Source organism: Monomorium pharaonis, chromosome 2, assembly GCF_013373865.1.
Source record: "Monomorium pharaonis isolate MP-MQ-018 chromosome 2, ASM1337386v2, whole genome shotgun sequence".
NCBI classification, from domain to species: Eukaryota; Metazoa; Arthropoda; class Insecta; order Hymenoptera; family Formicidae; genus Monomorium; species Monomorium pharaonis.
Genome location: NC_050468.1, coordinates 33799007 through 33822160, shown reverse-complemented (window position 1 = coordinate 33822160; position 23154 = coordinate 33799007). Strand labels below are relative to the sequence as shown.

At 34.4% G+C, this 23154-nt stretch overlaps 1 protein-coding gene across 1 annotated transcript in view; it reads left to right on the top strand.

Moving 5' to 3' along the window:
- The first annotated feature begins 2639 nt into the window (after positions 1-2639).
- Positions 2640-23154, top strand: part of LOC105834665 (ras GTPase-activating protein raskol) — a 313516-nt gene continuing 293001 nt past the window's right edge. The window contains exon 1 of the mRNA XM_036282614.1: positions 2640-3212. Within this exon, the coding sequence (XP_036138507.1) occupies positions 3164-3212 (49 nt within the window). The 5' untranslated portion in view covers positions 2640-3163. The remainder of the gene's footprint in view (positions 3213-23154) is intronic.

Below are 23154 nucleotides of genomic sequence, written 5' to 3'. Positions count from 1 at the left end.
CTTCCTGTTCTTCTCTCTCTCTCTCTCTCTCTCTCTCTCTCTCTCTCTCTCTCTCTCTCTCTCTCTCTCTCTCTCTCTCTCTCTCTCTCTCTCTCTCTCTCTCTCTCTCTCTCTCTCTCTCTCTCTCTTTCTCTATCTATCTATCTATCTATCTATCTATCTTTCTTCGTTTCGCAGAGATATATGCCTATTTTTTTGTTTCGAAAACCGAAACCGTGTAAAGTTGAATATATGCAGGAAACAAACAGCGAATGTTCGGATATTTATATTGACGTTGTAAATCATTACTTGTTTTTCTTGATTGCATGGAACATCGGCATTCGACCGACTGCATATATAGTTGCATATAATTGAATTTGTATAATATTTATGCAACAAATAATGACAATAAGTTTTTACATTTGATATTCGTTCGATGTTCATTTATAAATGTATATCCGGTTTAACTTTTTGCAGACTATTTTGTTTTTTAATACTTTCTCAGATTATTTGAGTCGTTGTTAAACGAAATTATATATTGCAAAGAGTTTCTAGATTCCAAAAGATTGAAAAAAAAACTTTTTTAACATCTAAGAATATTGTTTAATTAAATAATCTAAAATATTTTTTTGTACATATCATTTGAGGCAGAATTGACAAAATAGGAAAAATTATTTGGATCAATATGACTCAAATTAGTCTGCGAAGAATTAAATCAGTGATTACAAAGGAAGTTGGATTATTGGCCAAAGCTTACAATTAGTTCCGACGATTGTCTAGTAAGTTGAGGGAAATATGCGTAAAACTTGCAAACTTACGATCGTTAATATAACGAGAGATGAGATAAAGTAAATGAGATTCAAAGTTTGCGTTTTGTTATGATCTTTTTTGCGACATCGCGATTTGTTCTAGATTCGAATGTCATTTCTCGAACTCAATTCAAAACAAAAATAATCATTTCTGGGTCTTAAAATATTCTCACCCGCGCATTTACATATACTTATATTTATCAGGTATGCATGTGTGTATCTTTATTTTTTTTTAAATAAATAAAGACATATATTTATCTGATAGGTAAGTTTATTCAGAAGTTAGAACAACCGGCTCTAAGAGTATTTTTAAAGAAGAAACGGAATAAAACGAAAATTTATTTCTTAATTCAAGATTTTGAAAAGAATACTTTTTAAAATCGTTTTACTATGTGAATTGTGTAAAGTTTTCTCTTAACGAATGATTTAATAAACACGAAAGTTGCACAATATTACGAGCTACAATAATAATTGACGATCTAAAAATCAGGTGCTCTTTCGAATAAAAATGATTTAACTTTAGTAGATTCGTATTTTCAATATTTGTAATACCTGTACACGCGCGCGCGTATACTTATATTAGGTACAATTGAAATAAATGCAACAAGAAAAATTATTCTTAGTAAAAATATTTAAAAAATATTAACAAAAATATTATTATTCAGTCTTATTAATTAATAATAATGTTTAAATACTAGGTTGGATAAGTCGAATCTACTAATCTTTCTAAAATAGATTAAATATAGCTAATAAATTTAATAGCTAATAAATTTTATTAATTTAATTATAGTTTACAGTTACAAAAACGAACATTAATTCAGTTAAAAGTTATATTTAGACTAAATTAAGTTGTTAAGTAAAAGTTAATTTCGAAAAGCATTATTTATATTAAATTAGATTGTCATAATTAAAAAAAAAATAAATTACTCTTAATAACAAAACAATTGCAATATGAATCATTAAATAAATTTTATATTGTATTTATAAATTAAGTTTATATAATGTAGCAAAGAAACTTTTTTTTATATAGGAATGTATTTTTTCATTTAAGTTTTTATTTTTATTATCTCTAACTCTAGTTGCAACTCAATCCTACTCAAATAAATAAAATTATTAGTTTTGAACGTATTGATGACTACGCGCATTACGTATGTATCCGTCAATGTAGGTCAACTTTAATCTAGGTTTAATTTGCTTTTTTGAAATCTTTTTCTAGTTCCTAGTTTCTTAATCTTTTTTTTTATCTTTTCTGAGAATTAAAAAAGATAAAGGTAAGTTTAAAGTTGTCCAATATTGGTAGAACTGGTATCGAGACGTGTCCAATCGAAGAAACTTCAGCCCGTTCAAGTATCACCAGTTACGCACGTCGCGCAATAACTTTGTTTAACGTCCATTACTATCTACTCATTTACTTTTTATCTTTTCCTGGTACGCTGAGAATTAAAGAAAAGTAAAGAGTTGGTTATAAATTGAGGTTTAAAATGGACATTTCTGTGCGTTATCTGTCGACGCTACTTTACGAAACGGCAGTGCTCCATGGATTTCCGATTGCGCGTGCAGATATATTTTCATAATAACTGATCGCGTGTATCGAACTCCGGCGTGGTATCGAAGCGTCAGGATCAAATTGGCCGATTTGTCGAGTGACACCGGCCGGTGATTACGCGCGCGCGAACGTGAAGCGAGCGGCGCGGCGAACGGCGCGCGGCGTGGCAGCAGTGAGAACGGCCACCTGACCTGACAACGAGAGCGAAAGGAGCGAGCGAGCGAGCGAGAGCAAGAGGGAGGGAGGGAGTCGTTGCTGTCGCCGCGCGCCGCCGCTCTCACTCGTTGCCTCGGGCCTCTCGGTCCGCCACAGTTGGCGGCTCCTCAGTTCGGATTCATTCGCCGTCGCGTATGTCTCGCGTCTACGCGTGCGCGCGCTCATCGCGTCCTGAAGTGAGCGTGCGTTCGTGCGGCGTGCGGCATTATCCGCTACCTTCGCCACGTTCGCTCCACGTCCCGCGAAATCGTCCGCGCGTCTTCTCTCGGAGCTGCGGAGTGCCGTGTCGTTCTCTCGCGACAACCCTCCTCGTACCCCCGTCACGTTTCGGAGTATATCGCCCTCGCGTGTCACCCTCGTGTTCCCGCGAACGCGCGACGTGGGAGGGAGTGGGAGGAGGCCGCGTGTTCGCGTAACCGCGTGAATCGCGGAAGGAATGTGTGCCGCGGCGGCATCGCTCGCCGGTATCGTTTCCCAGTGATAATCGGGACGGGGGAGGGGGAGGAGGGCGGGAGGTTTGTGTGATCAGTGTGCCTGACCCGCTGTGTGCCGACGAGGGAGGAACGTCACCGCGACCTGGATTTCACGCGCGATCCGCATACGAGGGACGAAGATGAAGCTGGAGTATCCCTGCCGGGTCGAGGGCTGGCTCAACGTTTGCGGTGAGTAGCTATAGTGCACGCGATTGATGTTTACATGTCGTGAACAACGTGTCAAAGGACGATTATCGGGAACATCGCGCGTCGCGTCGACCGGGCGAATTAAATTGAACCTCGGCACGGCGATAGACATTTGCCGGGTGAAGACAATACTTAATACACTGAAAAAAAAGTAATATATCCAATAAGATACGTAGTTGCGGTCTGCCAATTACAGATATACTCGATACAATAATATATGCTATTACAGTATCGACATTGTACTTTGCATTAACTGCAAATATTATTATATTGAGTATTTTATGCAGTTGGCAGCCCGCAATTACATATGTTATTGGCTATATTACTTTTTTTTTCTGTGTACGTAGTTTAAAACATCGATAGTTCGTATATTGTTCAGATTATAGGTCTGTTTTTTATTCCTGCACTGCTGCACTGGTGCAATAAGTTAGAATAAGACCAATATATTTTTTCTCACTCTAACTTATTGCACTAGTGCAGCAGTGCAGGAATAAAAAACAGACCTAAGATCATAGAGGAAGAAATTCTACCGTACCATCTTTTCTACTCCACTTTGAATTTTTGAACTTACGACCGGCATGTTATTAATTTAAAAATTAATTTTATAACGGATGCTAAGTATTAATAAGAGTTATTCTTTTAAGAAAAAACAATATTTAATTATAAATTATAATCCTTAAAGAAAATTTTGTTTCGTTTCCTCAATAGAAGTCTAGAATCGTGTTAGTAATAAAGTAATTATTTTGCATAAATAATTTATTTATACGGGATATAAATACTACTAAACTTACGTTGATTGATTCGATTTATGACCGAAGTCTCAGAACGTAACTCCCGTCGGAAGTGGAGGAACCCTTGATTTGTTGATCGAAATGATTATGTTCTAATATCACTTAAATAAATCTGGATTCTATTAAATGCTTCCGATGGTGTAGTCAAGGTTCTCGAAAGCAGCACGTGACGTTCTTTGAGAATCGTGACTGGTTGTCGAAGAGGGAATGTCGCGCATTTTCAAGGAATGCGCGTCAGATCGCATAGCGGGATTTTGCATTTCTTGAAATGCACTTCGAGTTAAACGGGAAAATGAAGTTTTCGGGAAAGTTAGTACGAAGAATATCGATGATCTGTACAGAGATGTACCGGATATTTGATGCTTTGTAGTGCGTTTAATCTCTCGAATGTACGAGAACAAATATTTCGTAGGTTTCGGCATTGCGCGAGCTGTATACGCGCTTTGTTGCATAATGCCGAACATTAAATCAATGTATAATGTGGAGAAGATAGGGCCGGGTCATTAGAAATTTAATGCAAATTTAATGTATCACTTTGCATGGGATCGAATAGGCCTCTGTGGATGAGCGAAATTTGCAACGTTAAATGCATAATTAATTAAGTCTTAATTAATTATCTGTCCAAGTTAAATTAACTGTTAAATTGATGGTATGAAAATCTGACGTATATTCTCATGCGTAATGACGTAGGTATGAATTATACAAATTGAATATGTTTTCGAAATGCTTTTTTCCGAAAGAAACCAAAATAACATTGAATATGTTATGTTTCTGCTTCTTTTTCTCGCGCAGTTTCATATATCATTTAAACATATATCATTCAAAATGAGCGAGTCGAATATATTTATGTTATTTTTATTACTTGTATATTGGTCATTAACATCTTCCGTTCTACGAATTAGCATATTTACTAACAATAAGATTAAAGCAAATACGATATTAAGTTTGATGGTTATCAATTATACAAAGATAGCTGCGATATTACATTAGGTAGAATCGATAAAATTGAATTCATTATCGAATCAAGCTTTTTACAGAGGTTTGTATGTACATTTTGGGAGGTCTTTTTTTGCGTTTTAATAAAATTTAATTATATATTTTTATACATTTTTTAATTAAATTGTATTAATTCACTAGCGGATCCTGACGTCGATAATGGAGGAGGGAGGTTAATAAAATTTTTGCAGAACATCGTATATCGGACATCGGACAGTTTGAACACAATGAATTCTATGCATAAGAATTTGATCCACAGACGTCCGCGTCGGGCTGCATTATTTTACTTGAATCTTTTAAACGGACCCAGCAAGATTAATTTTTTAAATTTGGAAGCTGGGAGGTTTTAACCCGAAAACCTCCCTCCCCTAGAATCCGCCAGTGTAATTACAAGCAATTATTATAAATGCAAAAATAACATTATCTTCTAGAAAGATAAATATTTCTGCATTTTCTCAACGTATTGTATAATATTTACGTATATATGTATTATACATATATACTGTATATCGTGCTTATTTAGTTCGGAATGAAAGCTGCAAAGTGCAGAATTAGGAAGCATTTTTATTTCCCTTATTGGGAGGGAAAAGAGACGGAGCATTAAAAAGTGCGCGAATCCTCTCTATTAACCGCATTTTGCCGTCGTGCTTTCCTCTTTTTATTCCACGTCGTCGTAAATAGAGTTTACGGCTCGTCGCTAATTCTTCCATGTATAATTTACAAACGTTGAACAGTCTTTCCTTTTCCTTTTCATCTTTCGAATACGTGATATCCGCTTATAATGACTTACGCAATCCAATAACAAAATGTAATAAATAGCGATGAAGTGTCGGTAGTTACGCGAATTTTTTTTTTACAAGCATCTCGTATTTTTCTCGCGAGATTCGATACATGGATCGTTATTATTTTTTTTTTTTCGCACATTCGTTTCTCTCGCTTTCTCATCGAGACTGTCGTGCGATGTGTACCAGGGCCTCGCGAAGGCAAAAAGGAAAATAAGACGAGAGTGAGATTTCTTTCTCCGTGGCGACTCTCGTGTGGATTCGGCGGGATTTCTTATATCGTCGGGTTTAACGACCTCCTGCTTTTTTCCCGTGGATCTTGTGTAAAAACGAGGAAACTTCAATTTTTACGAACCACCCGACACGTCGTACGCGGCGCCTATCGATTCTTTAGCTGACCGAAGAAAAATCCTCCGGTCCAGTCGTCCGTGTTGTGTCTGTCTTTTTACTATCGATACCGAACGAAGGCCCGGCGTCCGTTAAACCCCAGGACATTTTTGCAGGTTGACCTCTGAAGCTTAGAAACGTTGAAACCAGGAAGGTCTATACAAAGTAAAATTATAAATAATAAGTGTAAAAATCATTAATGACGAAAGTGTGTACATGTAATTTTACATATTTCTTTGTACTGACTTAGTTCCGATAATGAATTTGATGAATTTGGTCTTGAGATTTTTTTGAAATTTTGATTTTAGAATGCAAATGTAAAGGATTAGAAAAAGAAGATGAGATTTTTTTAATGTGGAGTTTTATATTCTTGATTAATCCTGTTTTATTCTTAATAATATTTTCCATATATAAATAAATATACAATATATTTAAAGCTTATTTATATACATGTAAAAAAATCGGTACATATTAATTAAAATATTATTAAATACGAAGTAAAAACAAGGCGCGAACGTTGAAATGCAAATAATAAATACGTAAATGAAAATATATTAATGCATATGTATTTACTGTTTATTTTTTAATACTTTCTTTTTCCTTGTAATTTATTCATATTTGTGCTGCAACATCTCTTCACTTTCTACACGACCATCTGCGATTATTTGAATCGCACAGTCGCGGGAGTATTTTAATTTCCCGGCTTGTCTTCACTGACAATCTGCATCGTGCATATATCGTGGAAGTATCGCTAAAGCTCTCACATCAATCGCTATATCTTTTTTCACTTTCGAAGCGGGCATTTGCATCGAAATGAAAACATTCCCATTTGATCGTCATCTCCATTGCAGAGGCCTTTTGTCTTTGTTCATGCCACTGAATGGACATTCCCTGTATCATGAATTTGTACACATCCGCCATTCACGGTCTGCCGCGGGAGTGTCCTTGTCTTTACTGAGATGGTCTTCGAATCACTTCCTTTATTTTACCGTTTACTCTTCAATTTGCAAGATGGCTGGGAAACTTTCTTCTTTTAACTATTATCTACGCTTTATGTATTATTTACGTGTTACTTTTATTATAACAGTCAACTTTAATTACATTCAAATCGTTTTTTTACTGAAAATTTGCACTTGATTATCTGTTAGATTTAACAACAATTTTATAAATTTTAATAATTAATAATAATTAATAAGTACAAAATTAGGATACAATTATAAAATAACACAATTACAGTATACGTGGCATGAGGAATGTTTTTAAAAATATCTCGGTATATTTGTAAGTGAAGGAAAAATGTTTTTTTCTTGGATTAAGTAAAATTAACTTTTTTAAATTCTTCAAAAAAAAAAAATGCTGCAAGTGCTTTATCATTCTTTTATTTCCTTGGTCGACAGAGTTAGCATAAGCTGGTTAAGTTCGAACGATCAACTTCACAGCGGTTCAGTCATATTTTATGCCGCCCCGTTTGCATACCTTTCCGGAAATAATAGGAGAGAGAGCATTTCCGTGGCACGTGACGAAAGGCGACATGTACCCACGTAAGTCACAGATTACTATCCGCACTGTCTGGCAGGTAACCTACCTACCGTTCCTCTTACGTGTGATCTGCATGAATAAATCGTGCGAAATCGAAAGGAGGAAGATGAATAGCGCGGGTAGCTGTAATCCATTTTACTCAATTTTAAAAACGAATGCGCGACTGTAATTCGGAAACCTTACGACAAATATTCATTTTACAAACCGTAACATATTTATTTTTATTTCGTTTTAATGCATACTTCGTTCGTTTAAAAGCTTCTTTGGTTTAATAAAGACGTGCAATACTAAACCTACTTTCTCCCAAGGTTAAAAATTTGAAGATTACTGAAGTATAATGGCAATAAAATACTTTTGTTGAATGATTTGATAACATCAATAAAAAAAAAAAACAGAAAAATTTGTTTTTTTTTTAATTGGCTCGTATTTATGCTCCTTGTTTGGATGCTCCTTGAAGCCAACCTTTTTTTGGCGAATGTCCTTGTCATTATTCTTGATTTGCTAAAGTATTTCTGGCCGAAATAACGAAGTTAAACACTGTTGGAGACAACGTAAATTGTTATGTAATTAAATAAGAAAAGTAATAGCATGTGATAAAATCGGGATGCCTTCAATAAGCCTTATTTGGTAAGGAAACTGCGAAAGTTTCTGAAATATGCAAATTGAGATGCAAATGTTACATCCATTCGTACATTGTTAATAAAAATTTTTGTAAAAAATTTGGATTGTTAATTTTATTAAAAATAATTAGTTTCTTGACGTTTTTATATACATTTAGATACATTAGATACATTTTAGATTTAATAAAAAACAACAGGTTAACTGACATTATATCGGAATGTTTTTGTTCGTAATTTTGTACTGTTGATTGATTCGTCTTACACAGAGAGAAATATTTCTTTAAATTTAATAAACCGTTTTGTTCGACTATTCTAAAGCATATATCTCTTTGTTTCTAATAAATTTTATTAAATCTAAAGAAATCTGTTTAAAATTTATTAAAACCAAAGAAATATATGCTTTGGAACAGTCGAACAAAATTGTTTATTAAATCTAAAGAAATCTTTCTTTCTGTGTATAATATATAAAGTATAATTATATTATAAACACAAGTAAATAAAGATAATAATTACAGTACATTTTGGAAAGAAATTTGTACTCGGAAAAGTTATAAAAAATTTTTTAACGAGATGTGTATCTTTTGGTTTTGTCTATCTAATGATATCTTTTGTCTACCAAATGTTAAGACGATAATCGTTGTAATAAAATCGATACGGTTAAATGCACGCTATACTATTCTTTTAAATGCGTTATGTATACGTATATCGGCATTTGTGCACAATCTCCCGGCGGAGTGCGTAAATAATTAATTTATCGTATGCGATTCTCTCGCGCAATGATTTCGCGGCTCTCGTTTAACCGAGGTTCATGCGTATCGCATACGTTCACCATGATGCTGCGCGATCAGGTTTATCAGCAATATTGCCATTACTACTTCATTGTGTAATTGCACTAGTGTTCTCAGTAATCGATATCGCGCCGTGCACCCAGCTGTAAGCACGCTCGTAAAGCTTGAACCCCGAGTTCACGAGCATTCCGACTGCTGAGATATACGAGTTCTCCCTTTTCCGTTTCTCCTTTTTTCTCATTTTTCTCTCCTCTCCCCCTTCTTCCACCGCTCTCAATTTTTTAACCGACAATTTTACTTGTTTACGTTAGATATATATATTGAAGAACCATTTTGTTTACTGTACAATGTGTTAAGATGCAAACACATAGTAAAATTTTTTACTTTACGCGATACGTGACGATGTAATATTTATAATGATAACAACAATAATTTGACGTTAAAACATTTTTTTCGTATAATGATTTATAAATTTATGTGAGATATCTTATATCAAATTTTTAAAAATTAATTTTGTATATTATATGTATAATATATTTTATAATACTACACAATTCTCTCAAATATCAATGTATCCTGTAAAAGGCATATAATACACGTATCGCCGCAAGGATCGATAGAAATTACTTTCTCACTCGAGTTGTTAAACTCGTTTTACACCAGTTTAATTAACCGAGTGGCTGAATTAAATTATACTGATAACGGTTTTATAAACTATGGGGGATACATTCAAGTTGACACAGTTAACTAGGGTAATCGATACGCATTTACATTTACATTTTTATTTCTACTTATTTATAATTTTTTTTTGTTTTATAAATACTGAATATTTCTCTAATTTTTGAGACAAGAGTCATGAAACAAAATCACGGTAGATTGTCAGGTTGCACAATTTGTCTTTATACATTTTCTCGCGTCAAAGAGACGCACAAATAATAAATATTGACGCAGATTGGCTGGCGCCAGGTCTTTACACTCTCTTCAGACTCACTTTTACGACGGATGATTGATGCGGAAATTGGCACGTCGTCTTCTTAGGTGGCCATCTTCCACGCGCGCGATCTTCGCAGAAAATCTGCATAGTTGAGATTTTTCAAATTTTTATCCCATAATGTTCCGCAATATCGTACTATAATCATTCCACATTATCTTCAAGTAAAAAACATGGAATGCGTTAAGATAAAAAAAAGATTAAGACTTTTTTTTATTAGTTGAAAAAATATTTTCCTTTAATTTTTTACTTTTTAATTTCATCAGATTCTAAGCATGGTGGATTAATGCGATATTGATACAATATTTGCATATTATTAGTTTTATCATTGTTTTAATATATATTTTTATTAATAATATTTATTTCTTTCAAAAATATTTCTGATAAAGAAACTTCGTAAACACAAGATTGGCGGTTGTGGCTTTCATAATATAGATTTCGTGTTTGCTGAGGTCCTCCTTCCACCCTCTCTGTTGGGAAACTTGGAGATCGAATAGCAAATAGGAGATATCGAATTCCCCCTTCAGTTCCGCCGCAATAGGAGCAAACATGGGACTTAATATCGAATCGTTAGCCCGTAATGAGAGACGTGACCTTCTCTGCAACCGCCCGAGTGCACCGATGCACAAATCGGAACACGCTCGTCCGTCTCTGCTCATCATTTTCGCAATGTACTTCAATCGGTCTGTAGTAAATATTTAAAGATCCTACTTGGCAGCGATACTTTATCCTAAAAGCTAAAGATAATCGTAGATTTTATACTGTTTGAAGAAGCGATTTCGAGAAAATTATAACGGAGTTAATATGCATGGCGTAAATCAAATATTTATATTGTCGCTTTTATATCCTAATTGATATCTTTCAACATTTTGATAATAAAACTTTACTATTTAGAGGATTATGATTTGTAATTTAATGTTAATTTTTAAATTTTGTTTAATAAAATATTGAAGATAATATTGTCTAATTTTAAGCGAATAATTTAATTTTATATTGGGAATATTTTTCTCAAGGATTTCAAATATTATTAAGTAAACATGAATAGTACGTATACTGAAAGGTTTTGCGCAAAAATTTCCAACGATATTTACAGACCTCGAAAAAATTGTCTCTTCTTGGAAGATTCTGAAGGTCGCGTTTCAATAATTATTCGTTTTGTATATTTAATGTTTGGGAGGATGGAATCGAGCCAGCATTAAAGTACTGCTGACAGCGACAAGCCCATGAAAATTTTCAGCAGACGTGAATTTACGATTATTGTCGGAAAGAGAGAATGTTTCCTTCATTTTGAAACGCTCCTTTATTCGGCCAAGGTGTACGAGCGGCGCGTGCGCTTTTACTGCGATGAAAATCATTATTAATATATATCGTATATTTCCGTTAAGTTACTAGATACGCGCGTATATCATTTAACGCGTTTATGCAAGATGCCATTTATGTTTATTAACGTGATTCATTACGATAATAATAGCATATAAATATAAGAAGGAGAGTTTACAGTCACGACGACACCGCATCTGGACGAAGCATTTTTATATTTCCACCGGAGCTATAAATGAGCGGTTTGTATTTTAACGACAGTTTCGGATTATCGTATCGGTTATATATCCTTGACTCGCAAAATCGGAAACAGAACGATTAAAATATCAATGAGCGAAATTGTATTCCGGTATCCGTGTATATATATCGCGCGCACGCGTAGGCCTTGGGAGAGAATAAACTTTGAGAAACTCGAGTTTCCGTTTATTCAAGGGAGCAGCAGATCCAGTCTTCCCGGCGAAGAATATATAAAGTCTTCGATAGGGTTTCGCTTTTATTGACATCAGCTCATAAATTCGCAATAACCACGGCAGAGCTGCTCACGCGAAAGGTGAGTTACAGACTACGGTCTGTAAACTGATTGAAGAGAGACATTTCATGTCGTGTTCGTCTTATTACACAGTACTTTCCGAAGTCTATTTAGAATCCGGATTATATTGTGACCTCGATATCGAGGTGAAGTGAAAAAAGTATACTTCTCTCTCCGGTAAAATTTGTTCATTCAGGAACTTAATACGCGAGTTTAATTCTACTCCCGCCTTCCGCGCGTTCGTTATTTGCACAAAACACTCGTTATCTATTCGCTGAAAGCGTTGCATTGTTCCACCAGTTAATAGCGCTGCAACATTGGCAAAACCTGTCAAATCCGATTTAATATGAAACAGCGTCGCTGCACCCAAGGTCTGGGCCAATCTCGAGAGTATATATTTTTGCATATTTAATTTTTCGGTCTTTACGCATTTAATTCGTCAATATATTTTCATTTATAAATTGAAAGGAAAGTATGTTTTGTAACGGAGAATTTGTACTTGTTTATTTCATACAAATATTTAGATGCCACTTTTTTACGATATAGATTTCCTATGATTCTATGTTTGCGCAATAAAATTGTACTTAGCTTTTGCATCGATATTTTTCAATACACATTTCGAGTAATAAGACAATAATTGAGGAATACATTTGTGCATTCAAACACTTAATTTATATTTAAATTATACTGTGTATATTTCACGTGTCTACTATCGAAGAGACTCTAAGTTGTAGACTCTGATGGGAAACATGTATGTAGAATCAGAATGAAAAAATTGTCCAAAGAATGTATCATACGAGGAACTTGTCCTAAAACACTTTTTCTACGGAGCGTTGCTTGAAAAATACGTCGATTCCATATTTGTCTCTATCTTCCATTATCCTAACGATAGACATACGTCTCACCTTTCGGCGCGCACGTGTCCGACGCGTCGTTTACACGGCAACCTTACGCCGAGGCGTTCAATGATTTACGAGAACGCGTTATGCAAATCGACAACGTCTCAGGTACAGGTGCACGCGCATAAGGCACGCGCGCATACGCGGTGCGAGAGCTAAACAATATTCGCCGGTCGTTATACCCACGCATAAATACTAGCCGTTCGCGGCGGAGAGATAGATCGGCGCGAGGATGATACGAGGTGAATTCATGATCGTGATTCACTTAGGGTGAAAATAGAGCAAGAGAGGGAGTCGGAGTAACGATGGAACGGTGGGAGAGAGAGAGTCTTGTAAAAATGAATCTGTGATATCAGCAATGGCTACAACAATATCGAGATCTCGTTAACCTCTGCTCTTATTGCCATCTTCCTCGCGCACGATGCATTCCAAAGGCAAATTTATGTATTTCACTCAATGATAATTGAGTATCACAAATCGATCTGCATAATCGATTTTCTTTCTTTAGATTGCGTATTATATTAAAAATATTTTAATACTTTTTCATCACTCTTTATATTACAGATGTGCAAAATATTTAAATACGAACACATATACAAGTGACTTAAAATTTAAAAAAAAAAATTTTTTTTTACATAAAAATGTGTATTGTTATCAATAATATTTTACCCAATAATAATTATGTTGTTAATTAAAAGTTATTTCAATGATTCGATTCGATTTGGCATCAAAAACTTTGATTCGTACGTCTCTACTTTATATTTATTTGAGAATACGTCAGTTTGATTTTTACATTTTCTCACGATAGTTGTGTTATTTTATATATATCAGAAATATAAATTATTATTTTATACGATTTATTTTTTCTTATTTTTTAGAATGCATCTTGTAAGTTCTATCTTTTTCTTTCTTTTCATTTATTGACATACGACTTACATACCTTACGAGTTTGTCTATCAAAATGTTCTCTCGCTAGAATTATGAAATGCTGTAAAAAGATATAGAGGGATAGGGGCGGATTGATGAGACTGGGCTCACGGCAGTATCGCGTTTCGCGAGCAAACGACGTAATCGGTCACGTTTCGTGCATTCACGGTTGTAAAATCCAGTATGAGTCTGTATACACATGTGTAGCAAACGGAATTGATTGAGCTACAATTTACTATTTGAAAAGAAAAAGAATCTTAAGTTATCATAATTTTAGTTTAATCAATTTTTAATTAGAAAATAAAAAAATTAGTGTCTGTCAAATTAACTTTTCTTGCATAATTATGTAAGGAAAGTTAAGTTAGTTGGTGTAAACTGTGAATAGTTAGAAACCTTTTCTCTTATTATCTCAAACAATACATTTTAGTAAATATTTATGTGTGTAACTCATCGTTAATTTTAGCAAATTTAAAACATTTAACACAAATCGACTTTATTATTAAAATAAAATTAGATAAAAGTTTGTATCGATTGTACTGATCAAAATGAGTTTTCTCAGAGGAAACATACCAATGCTATTTTCGTCAAAGGTTCACGATTGAATACGCGTATCGCGAAATTTTTATTTTCGGAAACGGGAGGACGTACGGCGTGAGTTATTGCGATTGTAAGATATCACGCGAAGATCTTATAAGGATGACGGGTAAGAGGAGTGATGCTGCGCGCCTTAGGTCGAAGAAGACGGCAATTCAATAATTGGTCACGTTTGGCGCATTTGCCACGCCAGGAAGAAGTTGGGTAAACGTTTAACTCACACGAACATTTACACATATACTCGTGGCGCTCACATACCGCAATCTCGCGACATCTCGGGCATGTTGAAACGGTTTTCGAGTTTAGCAACGGCAGAGAGAAAGAGAGAGAGAGAGAGAGAGAGAGAGAGAGAGAGAGAGAGAGAGAGAGAGAGAGGGGAGGGGCAGAATTTTGCACAGCACGTAATGGCGATAATTATTCGAGTTTATTGCCTAATGAAGGCGGAGAATAGATCCGACTAATAGCTACTTTGCATCCCTATACGAAAGACACGACACGTAGAATATAGGGACGATGTTAAAGTTAATTAACGACTCGGGATACACGTGCGGGACATGGCGACAAGAAGTTAATTGAATGTCTCGTGTTTGATGAACCGCCACGACGAAATGATCGACACATCTGTCTGTTGTTACATATTGGAGAGATCAGTTCTCTTGTATGAAATTTCTAGACATATCAATAGCTTGGGGATTGAATATGTAGATCATGTATAATCATCAAGTGACCGATTACTCGTAAACAATAGATGTTATCTATACGCTTATTTCATTATATTTATTTAAACGGACTATATACTTCTTTTTCTAATATGTATGCAGTTATGCAGTTAATAATATTCATTAATTTTTTGAATTTAAATATTAAATGTATCCGTAATATATAATACAATTTTTTTTTAAATTGATTATGTGATGATGTATTCTTCTGTTGTGAAAATTATTATAGTCTTAATAATGTGCTAAAGTGGCTGTGCCAGCTTAATAAACATTTGTGATAATTATAGTTATTATAATCACGAAGCAAAATAATTATTTATTAAGATTAAATTTTATTTTAAATATAATCCTTACGTAAGGATAATGATAAAAGTTGATTGAAAAAGGTTTTATCTGAAATAAGTATATTTTATTATTATATTTCTTTATTTCTCCATTGTTGACTAATGTTTATTAATTTCTATTATTATTTGATAATAATAATAGAATTTCTATTATTTGATAATAATAATAGAAATTGATAAACATTAATCAACAATGGAAAAATAATTAAAGCTAAATTGAATAACTTCTAGTTCTAGTTGATAACTTCTAACTTGTTTTCATTGCTCGCTACATAATTCCATGTAAACAGAACATAACATAACAATGTTTATTATTCAAACAGGATTGCAGCATGTTTAATGTATATTTAGTTTCCACACTATCCACTAAATCCTATATACAAAATTCGATTGTCCAATAAAATTTTTGAAATGGTTTTTCTTTTTTATAAAACTATCGCATGCATTTGATAATTATATCCATGATTTTTCATGATTTAAGAAAGAATTACTTAATTTAATGTATTTAATTTAATTGTATTAATGTTCTTAATTAATTATTTTGCGCGAACGTTTTCAATATTATTGTAACACACGTTGCGAAAGAGAAAATACTTAGAACAGAAACCGTTTACGATTAGTTTCCAATTAAATAAATCCATTAATCTGAGTGCGTGATTATTTATCATTTACGTAATAAATTACAGTTTTAGGAAATACATATGCGCTGATACCAGGGAGGGAAGGCGGAGGAAGGGGAATTAATTAAAAATGTCGAGGTCGCAGCAGAGCCAGAAGGAGCTCGCTGTGCAAAAGGGTCTTTTTGAATTCTCTGCATAATGCAGCACGATCTGTGCAATCTCGCGACAATAATGCAAACCGCGCTGTCGCCCCCGGCGCCGGTGCCTTTTTAAATCGTACTTTGCGTCTTTCCGCGCCACCGCACTCCTTATATTTTTAATGTTTCGTTTAATCTCCCACATGTCCGCCTCTGTCTTTATATTCTCTAGCCTCCGTGACGGAGTAGGGCATCCTATCGTGATTTATTCGCCAGAGACCTTTACGATCCATCCGCTCTCGTGCGGGCGTACACTCCTCGCGGAACTCCTAGATATAAACCCCGCGTTATGATCGCCCATAAAACTGCCGGTCGCACTATTACGAGGTCGCTCTTTCACTTGGAGTCGTTTTCCTTTTTCTCTTACGCCAATCGGTTTCTTTTTCATCGAGATTTTTTTTTTACACGATAACTTTCCTCAATTGATTTTTCGTTGGTATTATTTTTCTTTTCACTGCAAGTTTTTATGTCGGGTGTCAGGTGCGAAACAGCTTCAACAGAACGCGCGCGGGATTCATGAGAGTCGCTGTAACAAAGTCACTTATCAAGTGTGCCTTACGTGTCTGCCGTGAAATTGGGATGTCGGTGGTGCGCACGCGTCTTGTACTTTATTTACATTTCGATTTATATGAACTACGCGCCAGCGGAGCGAGCTTATCTCACGCAGACGCTAACTCGCGTGCTGCGCGTCCGCGCGATTTTTATTACGAGCAAAAAATTCATCGCGCCCAGATAATAATCATCTGTTGCGCCAGAAATTCTGATAGCTCCAATTGAAACGGTAATTTACATTTCGCGCCTCCGCTGCCGCAGCCAGTTACGATAACGACTACCATGCGCGCGCTTCTATTTCGAATGTCAATCACATTTCTACGCGCGACGATCACTTGACGACGATTAACTACAAGCCGACGTCACGGAAGAGTCTTTTTAGAATGTTTCAATTTATATTCTTGCATTTGAACGCCTTTGAACAGGTGACTTCTTTCTCTACACGATAAAATAATAGCGCGAGACAAATGTGGGATAGAATTATGCGAGAGACCTTTATTAAGCAAATTCTTTTTTCAATAACTGTCACATCGTCGTTCGTATAACGTTACATTCGAGACAGCATTTTACGTCAGATTGCAGCGGTACGTCATTTTCTCTCGCAAATAATTTTTCATCGTTGGACTCTCTCCTAGCCACACATTACAGGCGAACTTCATATTTAACTTTACCGAGGGGCTTGGTTCGTTTGTTGTTATTCGGAATACCCACGGGACGAATAACGGGGTGCGCGTCGTCGCATCCATGTACACGCCACCCATACAGATTTGCGCGTAAACTGGTTTTCGGTTTTCTCCGCGGGGGAGATCGTCCCAGATCGGCGCGCAAATGTCAATTGTTGCGTATACCTCTCGGAATGTTAACGTAGTCACAAAGGAGTACACGTAACGGATACGCACGTGGCCGATTCGGCAAAAAGAAAATGGAGAAAAGACCGTGGCGTCTGCCGGACCCGGTCGATTGCACCTCGCGTTACGATTCTGCAGCTTGCTTTGTCTCGACGACTGTGATTTAGCGCGTGTGTACACGCGGGTCTCACGAGGAGGCTGTGCCGAAGGAATTATTAGCGCTATAAAGCAATACCTAACCACGCACCACTGCGATTCGATTGAGGTTCTGTGTGTGACCGGGAACGCCGGGCGAAATTTATTACCTATAAATTATCATAGCGCCACGCCTTAATTGTTATGCCGATGTAATAGGACGTCAGTGATACGACACCAACGCGCTTTCTTGCGGCTAATTAGCGGACTCCTTGAACTCAATCAACTGTGACTGATGTATTAATTGATTACATCGCACGATCCATTAATTTGACTTAATAATCACGCGACACATTCCATTGATTCGACTTGACAATCTATCACGCTGAATATTGCTATTATGTAAATAAATATATTAAATATTTGATGTGTTATACATTATTGAAAATTTTATTAATTTATAATTTATCGTATACATTCAACTATCATAACAGGAGTGTACACTTACATAGATCTTATTATAATATTTTCTATTATATCTTTATTTCTAAATTATTTATCAAATTATTGATATAATACATTGAAATAATAAAAATGAAAATTATATTCTATTTACATACTTTAATGAGACGTATAAACGGATTTTTATCACTGCATAGGTGCATTTTTATGCCATTTGTTGTGTATTATTGCATTAAAGCGTAATTAGCGCATAGATAGTTTTTGTTTGCATACGGATTGAGCGCGTTATTATCAAATTATGGTAAATGGTCTATATACGCTAAACCTCGGGTTATAACGTAATACGAAAATTAAACGTACCATACGTTCGAAGCGCATGTGTTTACACGATAATGCTCGTTCGTTGCCTTTGGCGTGATGGGACTTTGAGAACCGTATAATAAACCGCCTAATTCGGTTGCCTTTGAGCCACTGCCTTTATCAGTTCATTAATCGGAAGGGCTATCCGTCTTGCTATGATTAGCATCCTTTGAGGATTTCTTTTCGATATAATTTTATGCGTCTTACGACATTGTTTGAAAATGAAAGAAATATATAAGTTACATTATTTTTAATGCAATTTTAATAATTATTTTAAAGATAAAAATTAATTAGTTAATAATAATTAATTTTTAAGGACATAATTTCTGTTGTTTTGAAATTGTTAATTATCGTAATACAGACCAATGTATGTGTGTACAATATTTTATTTGTAATATTATATTTATAATACATATTTATAATACAAAAGTACATTATATGTACTTTAAAAATATCGATTTAAAATTTTTATAGTTAAATAGACAAAAAATTACCAAAAATTATTAGAGTGACTCAAGCTACTATTATCTTTCTCTTATTTTCTTTTTTACATATTTTATCTCTCTCATAGCCAAATAAACAAGATGACACATAATATCTTAATAATGTCTTAATTCTAAGTACCATTTTTAATAATAAGTCCCAAAAAATATTAAAACGTTACTTGACGTCGGTTTGTTTGCTAAGATTTTCACTTCACAATATATTGAAATAAATTATTGAAATAAAAACTTATTCAATTTTTATATAAACATTTTTTTGTAAAGGCATATATATGATAAATTCACTAATGATGACACGCCAATATCTCGTTCATCCGAACAACAATATAACAAGCAAAAAGAAAAAAGGTATAATATAACGTTATAAATTTTCAGTATAATTTACATGCGCATCACATATACATACGTAAGAGAGAAAAACGGGCTTTAAGCCTTGCACGAGAAAGAAAAAAGAAAAAAATCTTTACAATTAGTGTGTTCATCACTGTCGTGATGAATATTATGTGATGTTCTTATATGGAATTATGAGATCTGTTATCATCTGTAGTGAATTAATTTACTGATGAATTATTGGTGTATCATCATCAGTGAATTAAAAAAGATATGAAGAATATCTTTTAATTAATAACATAAATGATTCTGAATCAGGTAATACACTATAAATTTGTATATTTTGTTGACTATTAAAACAATATAAAATATTTAAAATACATTTGCATAGTGATTTATTGTCATGTATAATTTTTAAAAAGTTCTTTTGTAAGTTTGCATAAAATCAGCAGTAAAGTTTTTTTGCTGAAATATGTTGAGTTTCGTAAAAGCCTTGCAAATTGCGTGCAATTTACATCGTCATGAAGAACGAAGGGCCAGATTGCGTGTAACAGCATTTGCTAATTGACAAGCAAATTGCAAAGTATTTAATACACAAACGTTGAGATTACTACGCGTCTCTCACATATACGTTACACCACATAAGTTGCGTATGTTAACTGTTGTATTATGATGTAGCATGTCGGGTCAGCTTGGTCCCACACTCTGCTGCATCTCTAAAAAACACGTATATCGGTATAATGCATCGTAATGATGATAATAATAATAATAATAATAATAATAATAATAATAATAATAATAATAATAATAATAATAATTTATATCAGTTTATAGCCATTGGGAAACAATAATTAATTGACATCAGTAAGAATACATTTTCGTCACGTAATAGTTCGGTTTATTTAAATATTTTATGAAGAAAATATTAATTTTTAACTTACAATTGAAAATGTAGATTACACGGATTTAAATTATTTAAATCAAGTAATAACGGTCATTGAAAGATTTTAGAAACAGTTATAGAGGACACAGGACAGTACTTCCGCCGTCTTCATTTTTCTTTTGTTATCCATCACCAAACGCAATGTCTTCGTCATTTTAGCATCTATTGTAGTTGCCCCGCCCTTTGTTCGCCAGCACAATGTTGAGATTCTCTTTTCCGGGCAATGAGCCGGATATGTTAACAGTTTACTTTATAACCTGATCGAATAAATTAACATATAATAACGAAAATCGTTTTAATTAAACGTGTATAAATTTTATCTTTTATGTTTTTATCATTTTGTCATTTTATTATTTTTTTAGTGTGCATTTATTTACTTCTACGAATCTTCTGTAATGCAATAGCTGGAAAAATTTATGGTATAATTTCTATATTTTTTATTTATACCTTTCTATATTTTTTTATTGCAATTATTTAGTATTTTAGTAGAAACTTTCAGTATTTAGATTTTAAAATATATGATCTATTTTAGATCATATTTTTTACATTTTTGTTTAACAAACGATATAAAAAATGTCAGTTGTTTTATTCCATATGATGATAATAAAAATATACATGTCATACATAAAGAAGAGTAAAAACAGGATCAAAAAGTGTAAATGCCTGTAACGTAGATGTTGTAGAAAAGGATAGGAATTGGTTTTAATTTAATTTTTGTTTAACATTTATTTGACATTGATTGTAATAATGGTTTTCTCCACTTTACCTTTATCACAATTCACTTTATTTACATTTGCTACGTCTCTTTGCCTTGCTAATAAAGTCTTTAGATCTCTGCACCTTTCGAAGCTGATATTTTTTCTGAAATACAATTTTTACTTGAATCTTTATTATTAGTGTAGCTCATTTAAGAGCTCTCATTTATTCAGCTGACTGGCGGCGGTGTCGCGAGTAAAATCATTTCACGTTGCCGCGTTACGTTTATCTTGAGAGATAGCCAGATGCCATTTAAGCGATCTCAGCTCTGCCGCGTATCTTCTTACCGAGTCAATTTATAACGTGTGCTGAATGGGCTATCGCGACGGACTTCCTTACCGTGGAAAGGCATGGGTAGACACGAGGAATTCTGAGAGGGTACGATCGCTCGGATAACGCGATTTTTTTCATATCCCGCTTCAACCATGCTGCATTATTCGCCGTACAATTGCCTTTCGGACATCATTACCTCCACCTATTTCGTAACGTCTTGCGCCATTGCGAGTGCTTGCTTGCTTGCGACCAGGCTTACGATTCATCTTTCTTGGAGCGTACGTTACGCCAACGTACCCGTCATGCACATCGGAGCCAGGGAGAGACGTTGAAACGCGTGTCTACCGCATAATTGGTACCGTTGACGCGCAAGTCGTTCCAACTCCGAAGGTTCATTACGATGAGCACATGTGTCCGGCCCCGCATAATGCGGGGGTGAAGGTGGAGGATTGCCTAACACGAAGAGAGATTATAAGCACGTGTGCGGCATACTACGCCCACGTCTCTTCCTCCCACTTCGGATATTTACGAATATTTCTTGCGAATTTTAATTTTTTCAATATCTACAAGCCGCGTAGTTTTATATCGGTTTCTTTGTTCTATCCATTTCGCAGCGGGCTGTAAAAGAGATCGCGCGGAATGGGCTCACCGGGCATCGCGACGTTATCTTATCGAATAATCCATCTCTTTTTCCTCGCCCTTCTTTTCTGGCCCGTTGTAAATTATCTCGCATTTTAATACCTCAGAGAGTCTGCAGCTACACACGCCGTAATAAAACCTACTTTGTGTAAAAAATTGTGAATTGATGATAATCGTCACATAATATAGCGACGAAGTCATTACGGGTTTTATTCTGACTAGCATGATTGAATGTTACATTGTCTAATCTAATGTATGTGTTAATACTTGAATCATTAGATATGTATGTTAGATGTACTATTTAACTTTCGTCATTTCTGCGACGAGCACGACGCGATATTACTGTCCCAGTATTTTGACACCGTTTCTCTCAAAATAGAATTTGCGAAATGATATATTCTTGATAGTCCAATTTAATTTTCTGTTATAAATTTTACAGAATATTTGCTTCAGTTTAAATTGCAGTCATATTTGTAGATCAAATAAAATATGAGAATAAGTATAATGAACCAATTAACCCTGATCTAAAAATAGCTTTTAAATTGTCAAAATAATTATGTGTAACAGTGAAGTATGGTGGGCAGTATTGTAAAAAGTATTGTAAAAAGTTTTATCGTAACAATTAGCTTTTGACAATTTAACAAAAAATTATTTTTATATAAATCTACATTTAGCTGTATTTATAAATATTTCTACAAAATCGTGGTCTTTCCCTACGGGTAACATATTTTAAAAATATTTTCAGCTACTTTGCGTGTGCGTAAAATCCTGTTGAATTTTCTGTGTTGTGTGATTTATAGTAACCAGCAACGTAAGACAACATAAAAAAAGTTTATGATACAAAGTACAGCAAAAATTTATTTCAAATGTTTGCAAGCTTATGTCACACCGGACACGTCATATTTCACTGCGTGCACGGGCTCATTAAATTATAAAACTTTGCATTAATACTGTACAAACATAATACTGAATAATACATGTTTTCTACTGAATGATATATGTTGTTATGAATATTGTCTCAATTAATATGATAAATGAATATAGATTATAATCACTAACTTTGAAATAATATTCTCCGTA